The 25,796-nt window shown below is 44.9% G+C and overlaps 1 protein-coding gene across 2 annotated transcripts in view; it reads right to left on the bottom strand.

Annotated features, from left to right (window-relative positions):
• Positions 1-9,963: 9,963 nt before the first annotated feature.
• The window catches only part of pxdn (peroxidasin), a 61,876-nt gene continuing 46,043 nt past the window's right edge, over positions 9,964-25,796 (bottom strand). Inside the window, exons 15-23 of one of the 2 annotated variants that reach the window (XM_080480585.1) lie at positions 22,255-22,412; positions 19,228-20,234; positions 18,632-19,128; positions 18,176-18,310; positions 17,765-17,973; positions 14,710-14,821; positions 14,494-14,626; positions 13,625-13,683; positions 9,964-13,188 (exon numbers count right to left, since the gene is read on the bottom strand). In XM_080480585.1, coding sequence (XP_080336711.1) covers positions 13,176-13,188; positions 13,625-13,683; positions 14,494-14,626; positions 14,710-14,821; positions 17,765-17,973; positions 18,176-18,310; positions 18,632-19,128; positions 19,228-20,234; positions 22,255-22,412 — 2,323 coding nt within the window. In that variant the 3' untranslated portion in view covers positions 9,964-13,175. Of the gene's footprint in view, positions 13,189-13,569; positions 13,684-14,493; positions 14,627-14,709; positions 14,822-17,764; positions 17,974-18,175; positions 18,311-18,631; positions 19,129-19,227; positions 20,235-22,254; positions 22,413-25,796 lie in introns of both variants that reach the window. The other variant, XM_080480584.1, reaches the window with a different exon arrangement.

Raw genomic sequence — 25,796 nt, 5'->3', positions numbered from 1 at the left:
CTTCAATGCGGATCTGTGGCGCCTTTTCATGAGAGAGCTATTTTTAAGCACTCGACTATATTCATGTAAACATCTGGTATTTGCTAATGAAGTCACTGCTTTGGACTCCTACACCACAATTACTTGTGATTCACTCTCGCGGGAGTCATCTGTCTTGAAGGGTTTTATTGTAGCAGCGTGACATGTTGTCATGGTAATTTAGCCCGGTCAGTGGTAACTGCGTGTTCTTGTTCGTCAAACTGTGTGCATCTATTGTGACGACCTTCGCTCCGTGAGACCGAGGTCTTTACTACGACAATAACATGCAGTGTCTGACTGTATGCGTGCTTCGTCCAGGTGAGTGTTGCAGGTTCTGGAGGTGACCCGTGGTGAGGTCATCAGTCCATCACAGGGCGAGCATGCACAGCTAGTCTCAGGCCCCGTTTACTCGAGTGCAAGTCGAAAACTTTTGCTGGCTTTTTGGGTGTCGGTTTCCACGACAACGGTGCCACTGAGAACACAACTTCTCGAAAATGCTCCAACTCCGTCTCCGTGGACAAATGGGGGAGGCAGAGCAATGCAACTTTTCTGAAAAGTTGCTACTTCGCATGACGGCCGTAGTAAACGCAACATTTTTTGCATTTTGGTTTCAGAAAAGTTTCGTATTCACACGGCAACGGAATTTTCATTTGGGGCCACTAGTGGGTGCTGCTGTTTGTTTTTGTAATTGAACCATACGCACGTGTGCGCACAGACCAATAGGCCATAAACATCAACATTAGTGAGTACAAGGACATTCGTGTGGACAGACGACGGAGTTGGATTGTTATTACGGCGACTCAACTCTAAAACTACCGCGTCCCAGGGGAGACTGGGAGCCATGACCCTCTGGAGGCCGCCATTGTTGTCATTGTCCAGCTACCACAACATGTGGAGAACAACTATTTACTACGGCTGTGGTACGCATGCACAGTAGCACCGTTTCTGTCGTCTACATGGTGATAGAGGCGGAGCATTTTTAAAAAGTTCCACATTGGGAGCCGTTTTCAAAAAGTTGCGTTTTCAGTGACTCCGAACACCGTTGCTGAGTAAACGGACACCCAAAATGCAACTAAAGTTTTGATCTTCACCTGAAATTGTTGCCGTGTAAATGGCTCCTAAATGTGTTCTTTTTTCTTTTACTTAATTAAAATTAATTAGTGCATCTTAGCGTCATTCTGTGATCGTTAACTTCAGTTGTTGAACATTTCCTCCAATCATGTGAGCGAGCACCTCACAATGCAAGGGTGGCATTCTCACAAACTGAAGGAGATCTGATTTCAAACTCTACGGGCAAAAACCGCCGATTTACTCAAAGTCAACTTTTGCAAAATCTGTGACAAATTGAGAATACAGAGGTATTGTACTGGATCGGAAGGAAACTGTTGTATGCATCAGGACGACAATGCAGTACGCCAATGGAAAGCATGAGTATAATATTTTTTCTTCATTTCTGAGTGAAGTAATGCAACGAGCTGGCATGAAGTGTGGACGACCTTTCAAAACAACCCAAGAGAATCAGCTTTTCCAGTTAGGTGACGTGGCCACATACAGGTGGATTCATTTTATTTCAAAGTCCACATTTCCAGATACCGGATATTCAAAATGTAACCTTTGAGGCTTAACTGCATTTTTGTTTACTTTTGGCCTTTTTACAAAACCACATATTGGCCAGAAGCAATATTTCCCAATTTATCAAGGTCTAGTTTAAATCTGCACAAATCAATGAAACTTTGAGTCTCGACCAAGCATGTGAAAATGACTTGTTTGGCTTTACTGAAATGTTTTAGCAGAGACTTTTTGGAATCCAGAGGGGCGTCAAAAAATCCTCTTCTACAGTTGCTTCTTTAGCAGTACAGTTGTAGTAACCAATTCTTCTGCAGATGCATGGAGCAGATGGACAATAACAGCAATGGTGGCCTCCAGATGACTGCCAGTCCATATTCTCCTGGGACTTGGTAGTTTTATAGTTGTGAGTCACCCTTAATAGATGTAACTTTATCGTATTGGTCTATGCCACTGTCTGTGTACTCAGCATTGTTAATATTTAAACCATATTACTCATACTGCACGTGTGTCTGGCTTCATTACAAAAAAACCCAAACCCCAGCAGCATCTAAATACGAAACTTTTCCGAAACAAAAATGCAAAAACGATGTATTTTCACTCGTCATGTGAACAGCGCCTACATGATGCTCCAAGAAGATATTAAGTAGCAAAGCCTGCATTAAGATTTCAGATCTGCAGCTCTTATTACCTGCTAAGTATTATTATGAAAACTGAGGAATCATCAGCGCCCGAGTCAAACCCGAGTAAAAGAAGAGTCGCAGTGTCTTTAACGATTTTAGCATTACAATTCAACTCTGTGAACCGATATCGTTTCCTGCGGTGATGACAGCATCTGGCAATCTAGACTTGGTGATTTCCCTCAATAAAACCCCCTTTGTGTATTTGTTTTAATTTGTCTTTTCTATCCACAGCCTCCAAGTATCTCTCAGTGGTTTTTGGTAATTCAAGGCTCTTTTCTCACAAAACACAGTTACATTTCCCTGACCTCTGGGGGACGAAGCACCAGCCAAAGTTAACTTATCTCATCCAGCACGTCTCTCTCTTTTTTTTTTAAATTTTCAGGAGACGTAGAGGTCTTGTAAGACTGATGATCCTTCTTGGTGTCGTGGCGTACGTGTTTGTGCGCCGAGCGAACATACATTCCTTCAGTGTGTGTGTGTGTGTGTGTGTGTGTGTGTGTGTGTGTGTGTGTGTGTGTGTGTGTGTGTGTGTGTGTGAGGTTTTAGGTCTGGAGGAGAACTGATTAGGGGTCCTGGCAGCGAGGGGATTATCACGCTGGGTCAGACTGTACTCTGCTGGCGTCCACCGAGGAATGCGGGCAAATCAGCCGGCGGGCGTATCAGTCGGCCAGTCAGTTGGTGGTCACGCACCGAGTCGTCCCATCTGCCAGTCCGTCATCTGCCAGCGAGGCGCTCAGTCAGCCCTCACGTGAGATTAGCTTGGCTTTCGATCATCAACAAGTAGCTGGTAGGATCTGTGTGTCCTCCTCAAATCACTACTCACACACTCACACATGGTTAAAATCGTCATATTCCTCTTATCGGTCGACCTGCTTCACCGATATTTCAAGTCGGGGTACATTCTGTTGAATCAATTAGCGTTAACAGACCTGGGAAAGGAGTTTGGTATTTTCATACGGAGGAAGAAAGAGTCCCCGCAGGAGGGAAACGGGGTCAAAACGCCGCACTCCATCCAGCACTGAGTCACAGCCGCAAATGGAATTAAGTGTACGTCTCACGGCGGGAATTGAAAACAACAAAATGTGAGTGTGACATCAGGGAATGGCGGCAAACTCATCAGCCTTCGCACACAACATGCTACAACCACTGCCACATACTGTTAATGGCTACACCATCAGAAAACAAGTGGAGATGCTGGTTTCGACAGTGTGGCCTCTTGCAAAGTGAAAACAACTGGCTGACGGCATCGTAGGCAATAAATCATCATGAAGATATTTAACCGCTGAAGAGAAATGAGGGTTTTAAAAGTTAAACATCACTTTTCTTAATGATTTGCGTTCAGAATCAATGTTCAAAACCCCTCATAGCTGTGATTCAGAGAGGTATAGCAGAAGGGATGTATGAGGTCTTTTCCACTAAAATCATAAAAAGTGAACTCTCAGATTTATTCATTTTGATTGATCAATTTGAGTGAAAAACCTTGATAAAGAAACTTATCGCAAGCATATACTCAATATAAGTTTTTCTTTTAACATCTTAACCATGATTACACCCATCTACAACTTGTGCTTTGTACACATTACTGTTTAATGTTACTTCTTTATCCTGTCTTAGCTTATATTTCACTTTCTTTTCTATCTATACTGTGTGGGGCAATGCGTAACGTGGGAGAAACCAGAGCATCTGGTGAACTTGGAGCACAAGCCCATTCACCACAAAATGAAGAGGATCCTACGGTCCAATGGGAATGTTCACAAACACACCTCCGTGTGGACGCACTCAGGATGAGCGAGGCTGCAGGTTTTCACTTTCTTCTTCCAAGTTGCCGTGCTGATTTCAGATTTGCACAGTTCCTCTTCAGATCGTCCTCTTTCGATATCTGCTTTTTCATCCTTCCAGATTCTTTCCGTAGAAGGCCGTGCTGTCGGATGAGTGCATCTCTCTCCACTGTCAGACTACTGTGCCCTGAGTTCAAAGCCTTTTCACCTTCAAGAGATCGTTGCAGGTTGTTTACCATCTCTCAGTGAAACTAGATTGCCTGAGCGCTCCGTTTTTCACCTCCATTGCTTTGTTCTCCTTCTCCAGAGCTTCTTGTTCTGACTGCTTTGTCTCCAGCACTTTGAGCTCTTTCTCCAGAGAGGCCATTTGTTTGACCAGAGACGTTTTTTTTTATTTTGCCAATGACTTGTACTCTTCTTTGTTCTTGTTTACGTCTGTGAGGAGTCTGGTGACAAGCAACAATTTCTTCTGTCAAGTTGTTCTGTTTTGGTTTGAGGTCATTAAGTTCCTTTTGAAGTGAATCACACTTGTCTGACCAGTCCTCTTCTTTCAGGAGTTGTTTGAAGAGCTTGCTGTAGGTTTTACTGAAGGATTCCTCCTTTTTCTGGTGGATATTATAGTCAAACACCAGTTCAGCGTATGAATTCTTGGTAATGTCCTTGAGCCGGTGTTGATCCTCCGACAACTTGATTTGCTGTTGCAGATCTTCATTGGTGTTTTTCAGCTCATTTAAGTATTTAATTCTTTCCTCACTCATGGCCTGCTAAGCACGTTCCTTCTCATATTGGTTGGTGAGAAGCCGGGGCTCTTTCCTCGGGGCCTTGGTTTGACGTTCCATGGCGTCTGTGGCAGTGACCAGTTCGGCTGTCGTCTTTCTGCATGTTATTTCATCTCCAACCTGTCTGGATATCCGTTTCATCTCGTGCTGCAAAGCAGCAGACATTCTCCTGGACAAGGGCCTCTTTCTTGGCCTCCAAAGTTTTGAGAAGTTGGTGCTTCTCTTGGAGCTCCTGGGGTTCCTCTTGGGTAAACTGGGTCAGTTCCTCAGTCTCCTTTGTGACTTCGTCAAACCTTTCCACCAAGAGACTTTCACTCTGTTCTTTGGTCTGATCCAGCCTCTCAAATAGAGTACACCATTGTCGGCATTTCTTTCTTTTTTATAATTTGTTGCTGCAGTGGATGTCACCCATGATCTGTGGCCATCTTGTTAGTAGCTGCACCGTCCTGCTCGTGGTTAAATCTCACACGGAGAAAGGATTCACTGGCTGCAATCAGCAACGGGACTGCACGTTGGGAGTAGTTTAGAGTAAACTCGCCCGCAGGGAAGTGTGAGTAACACTTATCTGTCATCTGTGTAAAACAGCATCAGGGATGATAAGAGCTGTGGGAAACAATGAAAATAGATAGAACCAGCAGATGGCGGTAATGCAACTTTATGGATGCAAACTGCAGTTGCAAATATGATGCAATTTGCAACAGGTTTCTGTGTTTGTGTTGCAAAACTGTAGAAACTGACAACTGTGTGGATGGATATTAGACTCTGAAAGATAGTTTCCAACCACACAGTGACTCATTTGTAATTGTTCCTGTTGTGATTTCCAGCTTTCAAGAGGGGAAAGAAGCCAAAGAAGGTTCCACCGAGTGCAGCAGACAGATGGAAAAACAAAACTCGGTGACAATGAAAATATTCCAAAGCTAATCAGAGAGTTCCTGAGTGGCAGCAACTCGTGTCGGAGAAATAAACACTATTTGTGTAATATTTACAGAAAAAGCATAGAAGCTTTGATGAGAATGCTAGTCATTTCAAGATCTCGACAGCCATTTATGCACTACTTATTGTTTAAAACAAAATAAAGAAAATAATACTCTGAATGATGTGAAGTTTCCATTTTAACATATCCAGGAGAACAAGAACCCTTTGTTGTTGTTGTTTTTTTTTAGCTTTTCCCAACAAATCTACAACACATTTTCCATGCTGAAAGATGACAAAAGCTGTTAGTTACACACACACTTATGCCGAGACGTCACCGAGATACTTTGAGTTTGCCAGCGAAGTGCATCCCATGTGTAACTCCAATCAGGTAAGGCGGGTTCTCCTTTCCTGAGCTGTTTCTGCATACTGCAACTGCCTGTGCAAACACCTGCACAATAAACCCAGCGGCTCTCTCTCTCTCTCTCAAGAATGAGAGAGTCGGAGCCAAAACACTTGCGGGAAGCCATCTCATGACATTTCCCTCCCGCCGGGGGTCACAAGCCATCGCTGCTGCCGTTTGAGTCCTGGGAGGCAAAACCTATTTCCCCCCAAGCGGGACACCACTTCTCTTCTCTTTCATCCGCCTCGCTCTGGAAATGAGAGCGACGTTCCATTAGCGAGGGGAAAGAATCCCCCCCCACCACCACCTTGGCGAGTCAGAGGTGCGACGCTGAGAGCCAATTGCCTAAATGAAATTCCAGTATGTGATGAGTGGGAAAGAGAGGTGGGGGCGGCGTGCTCGCGGGGTTAGAGCCAGGACTGTGCAGCTGCGGGCTTGCACCCTTTCCAAACCCTGAAAGCCACAATCATCCAGATCTGAAGCATTCTGGATGAAGATTCAGCTCTGGAAGGATCAATTCTGGGTTGTATTGCAAGTCTGCATGAAGGTTCAGACACCCAAAGGACTTCCTTTCTTGCATAACCAGATTTTCATTCAAACAACGTGGACCTGCAGCAGCCGGCACACCGAAGGGAAACCACAACAGATTAGTGGTGTGCATATGTGCTCACGCATGTTTGGACCTCTGTTACCTTACATAAGGTAGGCTGCTTGTTGTTGGGACTTTTTTTTTTTTTTTTTTTTTTAATGCGTTTTCCAGCTGGACTCAAAGATGGAGGTGCTTTTATCCATGCAGCCACTGGAAACCTCATTTCCTGGTCCAGCTTTCCTTCCAGAGGCTGCGTCCACTCGCGCTCAGCTGCCAGCGCTGGGGGAAAGCATGGGAGAGGAGGGGTGCGGACAAAGGCAGGAAAAGACGGAGGATAAGAATGGAGATGGGAGGTGGTAAACAAAAAAACGAGAGAGGGATAATAAAACACAAGGGCCAATTTGAGCATGACAGTAGGGGCAATTTTCTACAAGCCACACGTGACTAAAAAGTCTGAAGCAGCAGCAGCAGCACCATAGGTTGAGCTCCGCCAATGGCTGATATTACTCACCTTGCAAACATCCATTCCCCCAGAACTTAACAGCTGCTTTCTGTTTGTCTGCACTTCATTTGGCCGTTTCTCATGTCAAAGCCTGGAGAGAAAACCAGAGGGGGAAAAAAAGAAAAAGAAAAGAGGAAGCATTGTTAACGACGCTGTATGGTTGGACTGCTCCCGTGTGCCAATAGAGCGACATGCAGAGTATGTTTACTATTGCCACCATTGTAGCTCAGGGTGCAAATTTCGTAATTCAATACATACAATACTTGTGGTAAAGGTGTAATGAAAGGTTTAGGTGAGGCATAAGGTTTTTATGTCATTCAATTAACAGTCACTTACATACGAGGGTGTCAAACACAAGGCCGTTGGACCAAAACCGGCCCACAAGAGGCTTCAATCTGGCCAAGGCGCCAAGAAAATTGTAAAGATTTCAAAGAAAATATTGATTTCTTTTCTTAAGAAAACAAGCAACAATTTTCAACCAACTTTCTTAAGATTTCGGGTTTCAACACGACAGAAACCCGAGCTGACATATCAGTGATGCTGCCATGGATGCTAACAAACTGTATTATACTAAAATAGTATTGGAGTACTTTTTATTTTTTTACATTTCACTGTATCTTGCACAAGACTAAATGTTTTCAGTCGTGTACTTGCACCTGTAAAATACGACCTTGTTCACAGTGGCAGATTGGTGTTTCTGATTAACTGGCTTCCGTGTTAACTGCTGACTGACGTCCCTTGTTGCTGCGGCAGATGTTAAAATAACACTCGCAAAAAAAAGTCCAACTCTTCGAAACTTCGTTGCAATTGCGGTCATACAGCGTTCGCCAGCACAGCTACGGAATTCTGTCTGGTTTTTAACATCTATTAACAGCAACAAGGGAAGTCGGTCACTAATTAACACGTGAACCAGTTATTCCAGAACAGTGGACATGTTGCAAAAGTCCTGACATTTTTGGGGGACATTTAAGTTTTCCAGAAAGTGGCCTGCTAGTTAAAGAATTAGCAGATTAACCAGAAGTCCCATTAAAAATCTCCCTAATTGTGTAAAAAGCAGTATTGGTGGTGCTTACTTATCATCGTTCGTTGTCCTCAACATCGTGTTTGAGCAAATGTGTCCTCTGAAACACCTGAGAAAGGTTCCAGAGGGAACTAAGAGGACGTCTTGAAGCTTCTTGCCGTTTAAGCTGTGATTTGTCAAAATGTAAGGAAGAACACAGTTCAGTATCTTTTTTTAAATAAGATAAGCTATAAATTGTCAAAAGCACTGAGAATTGTAAACCATTAATATGAGGGCTATTTATTCAGTTTATTCTGCTGCACAACTTTATTTCAAGAGATTGTGACACACTCAAGGAGAGATTATATATATATATATATATATATATATATATATATATATATATATATATATATATATATATATATATAATTCAGGTGCAATTGCTGAAGCTTTCAAATCACGTTCACACGTCTGTTAAAAGTGTGAAAGCTGCATGAAGCACCACAAGAAGGAATCCCTGCTGAGGTTTGGGCTTCTGTATCACATGACAAGCTGCTGGTGACTTCCAGTCCAAGCACAACAATCCCACGTGCAACTATCTATCATGCATGTTACGTACACTTGCACCAGGGTTTTGTTCATTCAACAACTGAGTATTTGTACAAGGTTTCATTTCAGTTGACGTGATACTGAATCTGCAAATGAAGTATTTGACTTACAAAGCTCATAATATAGCGTTTAATGTACTGGATTGGCTCTTAATCAGTGGTGTTAAACTTTAGTTCAGGGGTCACATACTGTCGAACTTGATTTCCAGTGGGCCAAACCGGTAAGATGGTAGCTTAATACACTGGATAAAATCTTTTGAAAACTCAATTTCTTTTTCTTGACTGGAGTGCAAACACATTATGAAAAAGCTTGCATTCAAACTGTGTTTACCAAACAGCGTTTTCAAGACAAAACAAAAACACATTCATTTCGTTTTGCTTGACCCAACTTTTTGAAAATAGCTCCTAATGTGGAACCTTTTGAAAATGCTCCGTCCCTATGGAAATGGGGGGCGGGGGGGATACAACTTTTCAAAAACGCATCGACTCAGTCTCCATGGAAACGTGGGAAAACGCAACTTTTGCAAAAATGCTCCAACCATGTGGAAATAGAGAAAATGCACAACTTTTTGAAAACGCTTACTCTGGAAATTGACAACAAGCGCAAGTTTCAAAAACGTGCCAACTGTTTCCTTAGAAAAGGGGGGAAAAGCAGCTTTTGCAAAAAGCTGGCCCTACATGACCACATCATTTTCAGCATTTCTGCCATTTTCATGTAAACCCACATCCTTTTTAAAACATCTCTATGCAAACGCGAAACCTTTCTGGAACGAAAACTCAAAATTAGCGTTGTCGTGTAAATGGGGCCTTAATTTGTTTTGACAAGACGTAGGAAAATGAAAGAAAAATAGGCAGTTTCAACAATGTGCAACAATATTTACGACGCTAGTCACAGACTGCGCAGAGGTATGTCGGTTAGAAGCCAGGCTGTACGTTTGACACTCCTGCTTCAGAAACGACGACTTTCTGATGACTTTTATCGACGAGCAGAATCAAACGTCAATGAGCCGAGAACAGGCCGTGTCTTTAACGCAAATCTTTTTCTTTTAACCCCAGCACTGAGTTTCGTGCCAAACCCAGGAGCTGGCAATGAACAGGCAGCGACATGTCCACACTGTAATTCAAACGTGGCTTATTTACTTATTTGTTTATTATTACTGTCGAGAGGCATACATTACAGTGCAAACCATTCTTTGGCAAAAGGTACAATACGACTGTCACGATAGCTGACGGGTATATCCACGTTGACCACTGGTGGTGGTGGTGACGGGGGGGCATGTTCAGTCTCGCAGAGCAGTGCATTCCATTGACACTTGGAGAGGAAACCATGATGCAATGACGACAACAACAAAATAAAAACAATAGATACACGAATATGAGTAGTGGTGATGAGGGAAAACGACAAACACACCTTGGAATACGACACAGACATTGGGATGTTACAGTGTTGTAGGACAGTGGTTCCCAACCGGAGGGTCGACAGGGGTTTTGCAGGGGTTAAAAAAAAAAAAAAGAAGGTTGGAACTCACTAAAGGAGAAGTCACAGTCACAACGCAATGAAGCCGAGACAAATACACAACTGTAAACACAAAAACTCTGATATTTGTACGATCAGAAGGGTCACCACAACAGCAGAAAGTGAGCAGTGTGTGTGTGTGTGTGTGTGTGTGTGTGTGTGTGTGTGGTTGTGACATTTCACAATTTAAACACTTTCCCTTCCACTGTGGCTTTTGCGTTGCTCTTGTTGGCGTTGCGTTCAGCAGATTGAACGACTGTACGTTTAAACATTCAACCTGACACTAATGTGATGATGTGACCCCCCCCCCACCCACCCCCCGCCGCCCATATATGTAACGGAACATTCCAGAGAGTCTTCTTTCTGTGAGGTGACAGGTTGCACCATGTAAAGAAAAACACTGAGTCACTGAAGTCGCTTCCACTTCATTTCGTTCTGGTGAAGCGAGTGCGTCCGTCTGTTTTGGAGGAGACGCCGAAGCCTGAACCCCGCCCCACCCCCCCCGCTCTGATTGACACAAGATCCCAATCTGCCCCTCCAACACCACCACCACCACCACCCCCACATTACGCCTGCTTTCCGCTCATATGGCTTCCATTACTGTGGAATGAGGGTCAGAGGGGCCGCGCTCCGCCAAAGTGACGTCACGCCATACTTGAATTCTTCAATATGGCAAAGAAAATGGGAAAAGGAGGAGGAGGAGGAGGGTGGGGCCACGTTCTAACCGGGTATCGACACAGAAACGGTTTTCTAGAAACAGAGGAGGAAGAGGAAGAGGACGCTCGGCAGAGGAATGCGCGCGAGCTCGTCCTCGTGTAAACCGGAGCCGTCGGCACGGCGACGGAGCAGAAAGTAGTGAAGAACAGAGTGCGATGATGTGCAGATCATTTTCCCGATTCAACGTAGCACAAAGAAAACATGGGAGGGAGGGAGGGAGGGAGGGAGGGAGGGCGCTCACGTGCTGCATCAGGCCAATCGAATCCTTCAAATTCTGCACCTTTTCTCATTTTCACCCGACGTTTTGTTTTAATAGAAATCCAATGGTTTTGGTGGTGAAAAGTGTCTCTGGTTATTAAAGTTTGAGCATCAAGACTCTTTCACCGTCTTCAGAAAGGACCAGGGTTAAACTTTTTGTTGCAAAATTAAAATATCTCCATCGCTCTTCGTTTTATCGTGTTTCATAACTTTATGTACGTTAGTACATATGTTTTTCGGCCAAGAAAAAAAGCCCATATTTGTTTGTTTGTCTTTTTTTTTTGCATGGTGCAGTTCTCAATTGTGAATATGTCTTCAGAAGTTTTTAGTTTTTTTTTTTAAAAACACGCTCATGTCTTGCTCTTAAATCACGGCCATCATGTCCTTTAAACACAGAAAGATTTCTAAAGAGTGATTCTGGCGTCAAATTACGAGCGATGTCGGCAGTCCTTCCTGGAATCCTCCCATATGATCGGAACTAATCCAGTAATTCATGAGATTTGGTTCAAACGTGACACATACGCTTTGCGTCTAAATAATTTGCACAACATTCCGTTCAGTTTCGATTCAACCTGCTACCACGTTACCCACGTTTCACACACGGTTCAATAGATAAAACCACGGCGTTAATGTAGATTGAGAAGCTGCTGAATCAGACATTTGGCTTGAGAAGGCCGAGGTCCCGTTCACACAGCATCGCTTTTGAAGGTGACAACGCGTCGCTTCTGCGTTTCCGTTTCAAAAAAGTTCAATGTGAAACTACAAATATGGACGATCCGGACTAGAATATGGGAGTCGTGACACTCTGGTGGCTGCATCGCCCCGTAAAACGTGGCGGAAGTTTGTTGGCGTTTTCACATGGAAACCGTTGCCGTGTAAACGGACCCCGGAGAGAAAATCCTGCGGCTGAAGGTTACAAGTGGCACAGCGGATGTTCTGGATGTTCTTTTCACTGCTTTCCGGGTCCGGAGAGAGCGCCGCGTTCCGGCCCGGCACCGACGATCCGTGGATAGGAGGAGCGGTAATCAGTAGACATTTTTGTTTTGCATTACAAACATTTTTGTAGGGCTTCACATTATCTTCATATGTAAGCAAAAAAAAAAAAAAAAGAAAAAGGGAGAAAAAAAAAGTACATAAAATGAATATAAAGCACCGTGGATTAAAAGATGAAGTAACTCTATTCATATAAAGTCTTTTTACTTTGAATAAAACAATCTTCTCAAATGTGACGTATCATTAAAGACATACTGAGTGTATATATTGCATACAAAAGACAATACTTCGAAGGTTTAGTGATTAAATCATACTGAAAAAAAAGGGAGAATAGCACCAGTTTTCGGCATCTCTAACCTGAGAATTTTTTTTGTTTTTTTTTTTGTTGGGGAGACAGCAAAATGGCTGCCACCTTTCGGATCTACTTCCCTTTCCCGCTCGGCGACCTTTTCCCCCGTCGTCAAGCGTTAGTCACGCGGAGTGGGGGGCGGGGAGGTGGGTGGGGGCAAACACAGCCGGCTTCAGGAGCGCTGGTGAGCGAGGAGGAGTTTCATAATCCACCGATTCGTCATCATCCGTTCATCTGCCCTGCGGTTTCAGTAAATCCATTTTGATCTCCGACCTGAAGCCCCGGGCTGCCGGCTCCTCGCAGGGCCGCGAACAAGCCGGAGTAAAAACCAAAACAAACACAAAAAAAATGGGAAAAAATAAAAGTGTCAGACGGCTCCTGAGGGCTACTCGCTCGGCGTCGTGCGGTCGTCCGCCGGCCGGAGGCACACCGGGCAGCAGGAGCCTTTTAGCTTGACGGGCCGTTTGCACTCGGCCGCTGGACAGGACTCCACGAAGCAGGTCACCTGGGCGTCCTGCGGAGGAGGACGAGGGAAACGCTCGGTTAACCAGGACCGATTAGAGCGAGACACTTTTCTCATCGTCACAATATCGTACAGAGTTTTGTTGAATCGGTTCCACTGAATTTTGTCAGCTCGTGTATTTCTTCTTCTACACGGCGAGATTTTAAAAACGAAAAGCGCTTTATTCGTCCGAGATAACGAATGAAAGGCAGAGAGGTGTACGCACGCACGCACACTGTGGCTACAGCCAGGAGGGGGCGCTCCTCCAAAAGAGCCAAACTGAGAAACTGTGGCGTCTAAAGAGCGCACGGCTGAAAAGCATTCTGTGTTACCATTAGATGCGTGAACAAGTGAGCATGTGCAGCGCATATTGATTTCAAGGTGAAAACCTACTCTGCATTCACATATGGTGCAGGGGTCCTTCTTCCACCGCTCGCCGTCGGTTCGCTCTCGTCCCCTGCTATCAGTGCAGTCAGTCTTACTCAGACGGGCTTCAAGTCTTTTAATCTGTAGGGATATATGGGGGGAAAAAAACCAAGAAAAGACATCTGTCTCAATACCAACATACTGTCATTCATTAAACACGTAGAGACAAACCCAGAGGCACACGGGGAAACAGCATTTGTATGAAATTCACTCAGGTGGGTTACGCTGAATGAATACTCTTAATTCTATGTGGCTGTTGTGTAAAAAAACAATAAAATTTTCTCTGTGCAGCTTTGTGATACGTCCTGTCATCTGAGAATAGTTCTGAATAAATAGTAAAGTTACTGTTGTTTGTGTCAGATATTTGAATACACGCCGCCTCGCTTTGATATAGTACTCAAAGACCCGCTTCTTGTGTTTTTGTTTCGCTTTTACCTTCAGTCAACAATGTCCGTCGACATGACAACGGCAGGAAACACTGAAAACAATGTAGTTTTCATGTCATGCCACTAGTGGGTGCTGTTTGTTTTTTTTGTAACGAAGCCACACACGCACACAACAACACACTACAAACATTAACAATGAGAGGTGTCAGGTGGGTGTTCTCTGCTCGAAGGTCAAATCTTCACTAGAGTCTGAAGCTGCTTTTGCCATCAACTCCGTCCTCTGATGTCATCCGCCGTCTCGTGTTCAACACAACAAACGTCCAGCCTCCGGCCGTCCACGGCAGCTAAATGCTTCGCACAGACGGCGATCTGGCAGAGTGGCGGAATACTTTCCGTCAGACCGCCCCCTAGTGTCACCGAATGCTCGTGTCTTAAGACATTACTGCTGTGTGTGTGTGTGTGTGTGTGTGTGTGTGTGTGTGTGTGTGGACACACAGAAACGCACCTGCTTCCGTAAACTAGTGATCGTCTTCTGCATGTCAGACACGAACTCCTGGAAGTCGTTGACTGAGGGTTCGGAGCTCTTCTTGGAGGCGACGGTAACGTTGACGGGGCTTTCCGAGGATTCCTCCACCGACCTGCAACCACGATTTGAAAATCTTCAGAAGTTCTTTAGACACCCGACACCCCCAGTCGCTGAATTGAGAACACGAGGGGTCACCTGGTCTCCTGGACGCTGCCGGCCGGTTTATCCTCCTGGTAGCTGTGCTCGGCCGCCCGCCGCCCCCTGAAGTGATACGACAGGGCGTTGAACTGACCCTTGGTTCGGCAATCTGGGGGATCAAACACAAACACAAAACCGATCCATGAAGAGGTCTTTTCCCTCAAGCGTAGCCGATTAACCCCCCCCCCCCCCCCCGGAAGTGTTTCTAAGAAAAACATGGCAGCTCGTCCGATCGCCTCAGCCTCTCCCGGTGCACAAGTTTGCAGTCTGGAGTTTGTTAAATGTGCCTGAAGCGCCAGATGGTTCGTGTTGCGTGCTGGTTCATCCACATTGACTCATGTGTCTTAATTACAGTAACTTGGGTGGCATCGCTGACCAGCGCTTAGGACTGAGTTTTGCCACGATGAGGAAAAACTCCCTAAATGGCGAGGAGGAAGTAGCGGGTACCCATGCTCGACTAAACAGCTTGATGCAGAACCCTCAGGGACCGGCTGCTGTTTGTGAGGCCCCCTATGCCGGCGGAAACTCAAAGTTTGCTACAGAGAAGAACTGCGGATGTCACACAACATTACAGTGAAGCCCAAAAAAAAAAAAAAAACCCCTCTGAGAATGGTATTTTTTTCACTGTAAACCAAAATTTTATTGAGAATGCTCTTGATCGCTCTCTCTGCACTAAATGTCTTGCATTAGAATTTGCCTGAATTAAACTTATTCACTTCCATTATGACCAATGAAAGCAAATGTTTGTTTCCCTCTCGTGCAGGGGTGTCAAACATAAGGCCAAAACACCCATAATGCAATTTTGTTGAACATTTCACTGTATTTTCTCATTAAAATTGGCTTTTATGTTGAGATTCTAGTCATTTTCTGGAGTAATTGTTTGTTTCATTTGTAACGATATAGGCATTTTCTTCACATATGCTCGGCACCACAACAAAGAAAAATATCTAAAGTTAAATTTAAAGGTCAATATTTTATTGGTCCTGCCCACTCGGGATGAAATTGGGCTGCATGTGGGCCCTGAACTGCCTGAACTAAAATGCACCCAGCGTGACAAACGTGAAGGAAGAAACCGATGAATGGAGTCAACCTGGCTGCCTCTTTATCAGGACGTTTGAAGTCGGCTGCTGGGCCATCAGATAACACTGTGAGAGCGACTATCTGAAAAAAAAACAACCACTTCCAGCGCACACGCAGACGACGCACCGTCAGTCTGGCAGACGGATCAAAACGAGCTCCAGCCAGGATACCGTCTGTTTATTAGCTCACTCCTACAACATGTCAACACAGGGTGACGCCTGGAGCCCCAAACTGGATTAAAGAGGCGCTGCGCTGTTCCTCTGGCTTGTTCGGCACATAATGAAATATGTGGAGGAAACCTCATTTCCAGCTACATTCCTATTATGCCATCATGTCGTGATTGTTAATTTACGCTGAAAGCAGTTTCTCATAATATAATTCAATCCAAGACTGCCTTCTTCACTTTTTTGCACACAGCTGAAAAACTAACACATAATTCAACATGCAGAGATTGGCTGACATCAAGATTGTGAAATAGATGCTGGTGTGAATGCAATGTGGCTTTTGTTTATTCGAAAACACAAGACACGTAGTTAAATCCGAGTCCAGAGCTAATTCTCTGCAGCAATCCGTCGCTGTGGGGTTTTGTTGACGCTGGCCGAGCTCTCGCGTGGAATCAGAAGGTGTTTGCGGGCCACGATGTGGAGTGTGCGTTCGCGACCACGTGGTCCGTATGCTCTGCTTCACTCAACACTTCTTGCTCGAGTTCATTAGCGCGCTGAATGGAAAAACAGGGGTTGGCTGCGTGCCCCACAAAAGAGGGCGGAAACATGTTCGCATGAAGCCGGTAGGAAAACATGACTTAAGGAAATTCGACGGACGTTTATTTTAGGAGTTTCCTCACGATTGTTTAAGAATAATATATACAATTTGTGCTGATGTCTGCCTCCAACTCATTAGGATGATCGCCAACACTAACAGGTGAGTATATAATAAAAGGTTGTATCAAAACATCCTTCTTACTCTGGAATAGTGTCAACAGAACAGGACTGCATTTCTAAAATCATTCAAGAATATCTTGGAGATTTAAACTTCTGATTGCAGAGTGGCGAAGCAAAATCCAACTGACAGTAATTCAAGATCCAAGTACAAACTTTCCTTCTCACTGATATCTCCAAAACATTTACTGGTCTGTACGAGTCATTTTCCTGAAGGTGACTGGATATTGGAGCCTCTTTTTTTAAAGCCTCGTTTACATGGAAACAGCAGAGATGTTAAAAAAAACCCCAAAAAAACACGGATGTCGTTATCATGCCAGGCCACAAGTTGGCGCTGTTGGTTGTTCTCGTCATGAAACCACACACACAACACATGCAGCAGAGAACAATAAGCTATAAACATTAACAATGGGAGCACATGAACGCTGGTATGAAGAGACGACCAAGTCGGATTGCTATGACAGCGACTGTCAACATTAAAGCTACCAAGTCGAATTCAAACACAATATTTATCACAAGTGAATGTGCAAAAACATAATTTAGAACTATATGTGGGTTGAACTGATTGCTGCTTCCAGAATTATTTTGGGACATTGAAAAACAGCTGGACCTCCTAACATGAAAGAATGGACAAATATAATGATTGACGACGGCATCCTAGGAATCTCATGCTTAACAGACTTAAAGGAAATCCAGAAGAGGGCGCCACCTCATGGCATCACTTTTGGACTCGTATGAAAAACTTGCGAAAACTCTGCTTGACTCGCAACAATAACAAAAATATAAGAATTATGACGTCCTGTTTTGCGTTGTTTTGTTTTTGGAAAAAATTCAATAAAAATTTAAATGAGAACTGAACTGTATGTAAACTTCTAATTAACACATGTCGGCAAAATCTTGCTTATGTATGTAATTAAGCATTAATCATGTCAATCACTGCTGCACAGAAAAAGGGGAGGGGCTGTCGGTAATCTATAATTTTTTTTCTCCGCGCCCAGCTTTAACGTTATGGGCAACATCGATGCTGCTCTCACCTTCACAGCAGTCCTGCCACATGCGCAGGTCGATCTGCGGCACGTCGTCGCAGCTGCCGTAGCCGTGCGGCAGCTCGGCCACGTTGAACACGTCGTGCTGGATGCGCGTGATGTTGTCGCCGTTGTCGCACAGCACTCGCGTCAGAGAGGCCTGCTTCAGCTGGGTCAGCTGGGCGGGGGTGAACACGCCGGGGTTCTCGTACCAGAACCTGAACAGAGACGGAAGACATTTTCCTGTCCGTCACTTGTACAAGAGAAAAACACTTAGCAGCAGAATTGAACATCAGGGAGTGGTACTTTTCAAGTTATATGATGAATAAAATCCTAATTAGAACCCTGGAAAAAAGTAAATATTCCTGATAATCGTCAGTGTGAACAAGCGTGCTGTGTTTCTTTGCAGTCTTACGCTACCTGTCACCGTCCCGCAGGCGTCTGAACTGAGTCGTGAGCAGACACATGAGGGTGGGCCCCAGTCGGCTGCCGGGCACCATGTCTTCAGCCATGAGGGCGGGGAACAGGTCGATGTTCAGGGGGGTGCCGTACAGCCTGCCAGGAGAGAAAACACACTCAGAGGTGCCACATAGGGGACACTAGCTGCATGTGCAGGCTTCACACTGCTCTGAAGGCTCGGTGGAGTCAGGGTTAGGCGAATTACAAGAGGCTGGTGTCAAATTACGAACACCCAATACAAAAAAGACGGAGGGATTTCACATAAAAGTAAAGGGTAAGTGACAGAAGTTAAATAGTGTGAACTAAAATTTGATATTCATCACTTTTAATACATTTTAGGCCACCACTAACAGCTCCAAAATAACATTATACCGAGAAGGTAGATCCCAGAAGACACAGGTATTCATCCCTCATTACCTCTGTAGTTTCTCTCTGACATTTGGATTCTTGATCTCGTTCCTCAAGTTCTCGAACGTTTGCGCCGAGGTCAGGTTGCAGAAGGTCCTGTAATCGTTGTACGAAGGGATGCCGTGATCCCGTCCTCTCTGGATGTTCATGGCAGCCAGGTCCAGAGCCACGGCGTGGGCCATGGAGAACAACCTCTCGGTCAGCTCCGTGTTGAGCAGCTGCGTGGTGACCCGCATCTTACCGGCAACGCCGAAGAGGCCGCGGAGGAGCGGGTCGATGCCGCCCTCGTTCACGATGCGGTACGGCGAAAAGAACGCTCGGTGCAGAGAGATGTGTCCCTGAGGTATTGGCTGAAAGTCCTCGTCCAACCGGTAGAGAATGGGGTTGATGAGAGTGTGCCCAAAGCGGAAAGCAGCCGTGGCGAACGCACTGAGGATTCCAGCGTTGATATTGGGGTTGTAGCCAGCGTAGGACTCCATCATCTTCATCCCTGCCTCACCCAGGATCTGTGTGAAAATAAAAAGTATTGAAAGTTAAAAAAAGAAAAAGAAAAGACAATGAGCAGCATTCTTCACCAGAACTTGACATTAGACTGCAGCCGTTACCTTTGGAAGCCAGTGGCTGTAGGTGATGTGCTGCATCTGAGCGCCCACAATCTTCCTGGCCTCGTGGTAGATGGTGTCTCCGTCCCAGTGCGGGTTCAGTCGCAGCAGCTCCGTAGCGATCCGGTTGTGCTCTCGGAACCAAACCGTGTGCATGGCGGTCAAACCCAGCTGTTCATTGGCGCGGTGGTCGCCGGCCAAGAAACACGGGATTGGACTCTCGTTCTCATCCCTCATGCACTCAGTGGGCGGCCCCGCGGCGAAGGGCAGGAGGGGCTTTCCCGTTCGCTGGATGATACCCTGGCGGAGCAGACCCCTCTGGCTCGCCAAGTCGCGTATTTCCTCCGATTCGTGTCGTGAGCTGCCGTAGACATTCGAAGCGTCGATGTACGAGGTAAGTTGGTTGATTTGCTCTCTCGGGTAAACGCTGTTCATCAGCAGAGACGTCATGCCGCTGCCGCACACGGGGCTGGAGCGCACGAAGAACATGCAGCGGGCGCCGCTTCGTAGCTGCCGGGCGTCGTTGGGTGGGAACTGGATCGGGAAGCAAGGCGGGTCATTGGTGCAGACCTGAGTGCAGAGCTGGCCGTCAGAAAAACGCGACTGGCTGAGGGCCGCCACCGTCGAATCCAAGTCGTGGTCTAAGAACTGACCCCACTGCATCAGCATGTGGGTGTAGCGGTCGTCCGGCGTGATGGTCTCCGATCCGATCATCGTGGTGGAGACGAGCCTCGGCAGCGGCAGCCGGTACGCGTTATGCTGCCGGTCGGTGGCGCCCCTCGGCAGGTTGAAACCGTTGTCGTAGACGGGCTTCAGGAGGCGCTCGAAGGCGGTGAGCGAGGCGCCCCACATGGAGTGCTGCAGGTTGTTGCAGGTGCCGTCGTGGCTGCGGTACTTCTGGTGGAAGCAGATGTCCGAGCAGTTGTTGAAGCGGCGGTGAGCCGTGCAGCCCGACAGGTTGGCGATGACCTCCAGGAAGTGAGGGGAAACCAGATCGTTGTATCGGAACGCTGCGGAGAGGCAGTGAAATGTTAACATCTTCAACATAAACAGACTACAAGTGTGTGTGTGTGAAGATCAGACCGCATAACCAACGTAGTTTCACTTTAAACATCACGTAAAAGGGCATTATTCACACTCCAAGCTGATATTGTAGCTACGTCAGTAAAGTAATGATGCAGGTATCAAATTACCAGCAGTCAATGGTGCAATTTATGGAAGCTGGCCAATCGGAAGAAAGAAGGCGAAAAGTGTAAATTGCCAATATGAATAAGAATTTCCTCTCAGTGTGAATACTCTCATGAAGTTCCACGGTAATTGTTGAAGTAACTTGAAACCAAAAAAAAACAAAAAAAACTTCCCACAAACCCCCAGGGGCCACGTAATTTGCGCACTGTGGCATTCAGGTTCATAACAATCTGGTGTCTACTCATGATTCATACGCCTATATCAACTATTTTTATAGTAGATGCAGTCATTCATTGCTGCTGGCGCTGGGACTGGAAACAACCTCCTGTCCTGAGGGCGCAGGTCACACCGTGTCACAGACCTGCCCGGACTCGCTGAGATATGTGGGAGCTCCTCTGTAGGAGCTCATATATGGAGAACATCAGTGTGTCTTGTGTGTGTGAGACAGAATCTAAAACGATCGGTTTTTACTAAGGATGGAAAAAGGTTACAAGAAAGATGCTGGCATTAACAAAAAAACATATCACAGACATTAAAAGTCAAGGTGGACAAATCGTGCAAGTTGAATGTGAATTTGAAAGTCTCAAGTGGTGCAAAAACCTGCATTGGCTATTTTATTTGTTTCAAGGTCAAACCCCAAAACAGGGGTGTCAAATACATACAGCCCAGTATCATCCTCAGTGGGTAAACTAGAGCCACAATAACCTTTAAACTTGTAGTAGTAATTCTTTGTTGTGGTGCACAGTATATGTCATGAAAATGTCTATATTTTCACAAAAAATTCTTACAGAAAATTACTACGATCTTAACATTAAAGCTAATTTCAATGATAATTTCTGGTGTAAAATACAGTGAAATGTGCTCAAAAACTTCTCCTACAACTCAGTTTTCTTAAAATTTTTTACTCTTTACATGGTGGATTGGAGCATCTGGTTTGATACCCCTGATCAAAAAACGTAAAATCATTGACATTAATTTATCAAATTCTTCGCTAATCCGAGAAAACCTTCACTCGTAACCACAACTTCAGCGCAGTGGAAGATAAAACTTTTTTTTCCCCCGTTATTCTCCAATCCATAAAACTGCAACTCGCATAACACTTAATGTAATATTACATACTTTGACTTCTGTGCTGTTATAGTCAACCCGTTACAATGACTTCTTTCATACCCCAGAAAGTCATAACACAGAACGCTCCGCTGGGTTTTTTTCTGTTTTTCCCTCTGGACCACTGGACACTCTTTTTTTTCTTTCCCCCAAGCGTATGTGAAAGCACACAGAGTCAAGACGCTAACGCACGTAAACATCCAAATCAAACCCTGCTTCCCTACGCGCGTGCATAATTGAGGCAATCTGTCCGACACAAACCGCGTTTAAAATTTGTCCCGTGCTGATTGCAGGTTAAGTGCGGCGCAGTGCGACACAGGACTCATAAAAGTGTTTACGGGGCGCTTGTCAACTGCTACGTGATTACGTCAGTCTCTCTCTCTCTCTCTCTCTCTCTCCCTCCCTCCCTCCCTCAGGCTGTACTCGGGAGAAAATGGCATACAGATGGAAGACTCGTGCACGGCCAAACGTTCCTCACAGTTACCAGACACAATTGGATTACTGGCTTCACAAGACCTTGCTTAGGAAACTGTTTGGAAGCTTATCACTGGGCCCAGTGCGAGACTTCAGTGTTCTGACAGGATTTAGTTCTCTTTCTCAACTAAACGAGTGGAAGGGGGACAGTATGGCTGAACTGATTGAGCATTGACAGACGGAGGGTAAAGAGTGTCACCTAAACACGTGGAGGATGTAAAAAACACTGGTGCGGTTATGTCAGTGTGGCGTCGGGCTCACCGGTGCCGTTGGTGTCCACCATGAGACCCTGGTTGACGTGATTCTGGATGAGCAGAAGAGTCTGCTCGAAGATCTCCCCGGCACGCGCCTGCTCCACCGTGTAGGGGTCGCGCGGGTATCGGAAAAGAGCTAGCAGCTCCCCTGGGGTACGAGGCTGACTGGAGGGATGAGGGGGGGGGTAAAGAGGCGGGGCATCAGGGAGGAGGGGAAAGGAGGGAGGGATTAGAAACGACATTGGACAATACGGGTGCATCACAAACAACAAGCATGAGCAAACGAAGGCGCCGTTTACATGAGAAAACGCATCTTTTTGTTTTGCGTTTACACGTTTTGAAAATGACGTCCGTCGACACGGAAACGGCAGAAACCTTGAAAACGATGCAGCTGCCATGCCGGGCCACTAGCTGGTACTGTTGGTGTGTGTTGGATCGTTAAAACGTGCGACTCTCAACTATAAAACTACTTAGTCCAAGGAGCACATTTGACTGGGAGTCGTGACACTCTGGAGGAAACGTTGTTATTGTCAAAAATGGACACCGAAAACGCGACAAAAGTTTCGTGTTTTCACACGAAATCGTTGCCGCGTAAACGCCGACTGAGTTCACATACAGTGGGTTGGAGGAAAACAAAGAAAAACTGACTCTACACTCCATTGATAAATGATATTTCTCGGGGGAGTTATTTTCCAGACAGATCTTCCAGAAATGTTTCTGCTGCAGCTAAAGCAGGTCAGAAAGTCTAAATATGCACAAAACTTCCGAGTTATTTCCTGAATGAGCCAAACCTCCTTCATCACAGGACCATCGCTACGTCGCAGTGCCTGATAATCTGTCGTTCTCTCTGCAGTTCACTGGACCGTATCGCTCTCACCTCAAACCACTTTGTTTTGATCCAAAACATAAATCCAGCTACAGTTTTTACGCCCGTCAGACAACTGACCATACTTGGTAGCATCATTTTGGTTTTCTCATGAACTAATTTCAAAGAAATACTGGAATACAAGGAAAGCACGTCAGTGTATTTGTAAGATTTATTGTAAAGGCAATCTTAAAGAAGTATAAAGCCTGTTTAAGGAACTTCTTAACTCAAGATGTTAAAATATGAGTACATGTATATGGTGAATATTCAGTTTAATGCGACTTTGCACAAGATTTGATTGTATAATTTGTATGTTTAAACTAATGATAGTTCAGTGAGTGCTCTGCAAAGAACTAAAGCTTCCCATCAGTAATAATGTGTCTCCTAAGTAAACATGGTTTAGAGGTTTTTCTTAAACACACATGAATGAGATCCAATAGTTGATTCCATTGCAAAGAGGAGAAAAAAAAATAATGTAAAAAGACTTTTTGCAAAGAAGTGCTGGCAAGTCAGTTGTTTTGGGATGAAACCAAATGAACTGTGTTATGACAAGAACCAAATTCAGACTTTTAGTCTCTACTTGTTGTTTTTTTTTTTTTTTGCAGCGTTTAAAAGAATTTTATGATCAAAACAAAAAAAAATTTTTTCAGGAGTTCTTTCTAATTTCATATTATGATGCATACAGGTTTTTCCATTTAATATTTAATTGCGTAGACGTCTGTGACCTTTTTTTGCCCACTCTCTGGCAAATAAAATCCGTCTCGAGCATATTCTACCGTCAAAATTACAATAACAGATGTTATAAAAATCATATAAGGATCTGCGGTTTGTGTTGCATTCATGGCCTTATAAAGAGTCCAATCCCTTCTAGCTACATTAGTTCCGTCAACATGACGTTTCTCAACGTTTTTCTCCGCATATTAATCCTCATAATTGCCTGTGAAAGTAAATGAGTTTCTCCACAATAAAGGAAACTTTGCCATTTCTTTATTGGGATTCATGAATGTTGAGTTTACCTACAAGCAGGATTGGAGCAGGAAGAAACAGGTTGAGATGATGAATAAATATATATATACTAAATGGATCTGAAGAGTGTTTTACATGGATTATTGGTCCTAATAATCCCATTTATCTTCCTTCTTCTGCTGACAAGTGAAAGACATCCTGCCAAGCCTGTGCGAGGAAAGGCTGCTTTAATTCCACTTAGTCGGGATCACTGAAAAAAAAAAAGCTGGCTAGTCTCAGTAATGAACAGCTGCTCCGGGTTTAACCGTCTTACACGTTGGTCTTCCTCTCCGGAGAGAAAAAGCCGCCTCTAATTGTGTGATTGTCATTAAAAAAAAAACAAAAACAAAAAAAAAAAAACAAAACTTGGAAATCCCCTGGCCTCAATTGAGGTTACCAACTGCGTATGTTTGTGTGGCAGTTTTTCTCCTGTGTGTGCAGAGCGGAGGTGTGTGTGTGTGTGTGCCAAGAAAAGCACAACTGTTCAACACATCATTCAGCAGGATGGAAACCTCCAACAGCTCCCTGAAGAAGAAAAACTGCACCGAATAACCAGGAGACACTGTTACCTCTGTCATTTACGGATACGATAAGAATCTAAATGTGCGCCTCGGCGTTGAGACAAGCAACCAAAATTAACTGAAAAGAGATGCTGTTAAGGACCTAGTGGCACTTTGAGGAGGAGTCTTTTGCCTGAAGTTTTCTTTCTTAGAGTTGCAGTTCAGTTGTGGACTGAACCAGACACACCGTGGGCCTGACAACCGCCCCTCCCTCCTGCCTCTGACTCAAACTTACAAAATCCAAGACATGTGCCAAGATGCTGTGAGACAATATATTTGTATTCTGCCGCCCCCCACCCCCCGCAAAGCTTTCAACTCTGGCCCGAGTCTGCACTCAACACGGTATTCCAATAACTTCCCGCTGATGTCATGCGTCTGCATCATACGCTGATTCTCATGGTTTGAAATTCACATAACCTGGTGTTTGTTTGTAAAGTTTCCTCATGATTGGCTGTGATGCAGCTTGTTTTTGTGTGGAAGTGTGGAAACCGTGAGCGAACACAGTGGTGAGAACCTCGTTTACAAACAGACCATGGCAGCGAGTGTTCGGTTGGGAAAGTTTCATTCGCTCATGTTTGGCCACGTTTGCACGAGAACAAATAGCTGGAAATTGTTTTTCTGTTTACGGAAAAAAAAAAAATGTCACGATCGCCGTGCACACAGGAAGGTGAGAAGGGATGAAGGCAGACACTAGGTGGTGCCACACTGTTCTGAGATGTGCTCGAGTTAAACAATCTTTCAGGTGTCTAAATCATGCGTTCGCGAGTAATACAATCTTACTCAAGTATTGTCAATACTTCTAATTGTCCTTGATTATGTATTATTTAATGAGATCGTTTGTTAGAATAAAACAAAAAGTCAAATCCGTTTCCTAAAAGTTGCGTTTTCATTGGCTCTGAGCGCCGCCGTCGTGTAACCAGACCCCCAGAAACGCAACTTGAAAAACTTCAAACAAAGCGTGATCTATCTGTGACCTGCTGCTGCTCCAACGTGATTAATGCGAGCTTCCATCTGGGTGACGCGACTGCAGAGCAAAACGAGTTGCACAAAAAAAAGCCCTGGAAGCCTGGAGTCCACGTCAAGCTGCACCGTGAGATGTTCAAGTTTTACACACAATCT

The sequence above is a fragment of the Lipophrys pholis genome, assembly GCF_963383615.2.
Source record: "Lipophrys pholis genome assembly, chromosome: 14".
Taxonomy (NCBI): domain Eukaryota; kingdom Metazoa; phylum Chordata; class Actinopteri; order Blenniiformes; family Blenniidae; genus Lipophrys; species Lipophrys pholis.
Note: the sequence above shows the minus strand (reverse complement) of the source record. Positions and strands in the feature narration are given on the sequence as shown.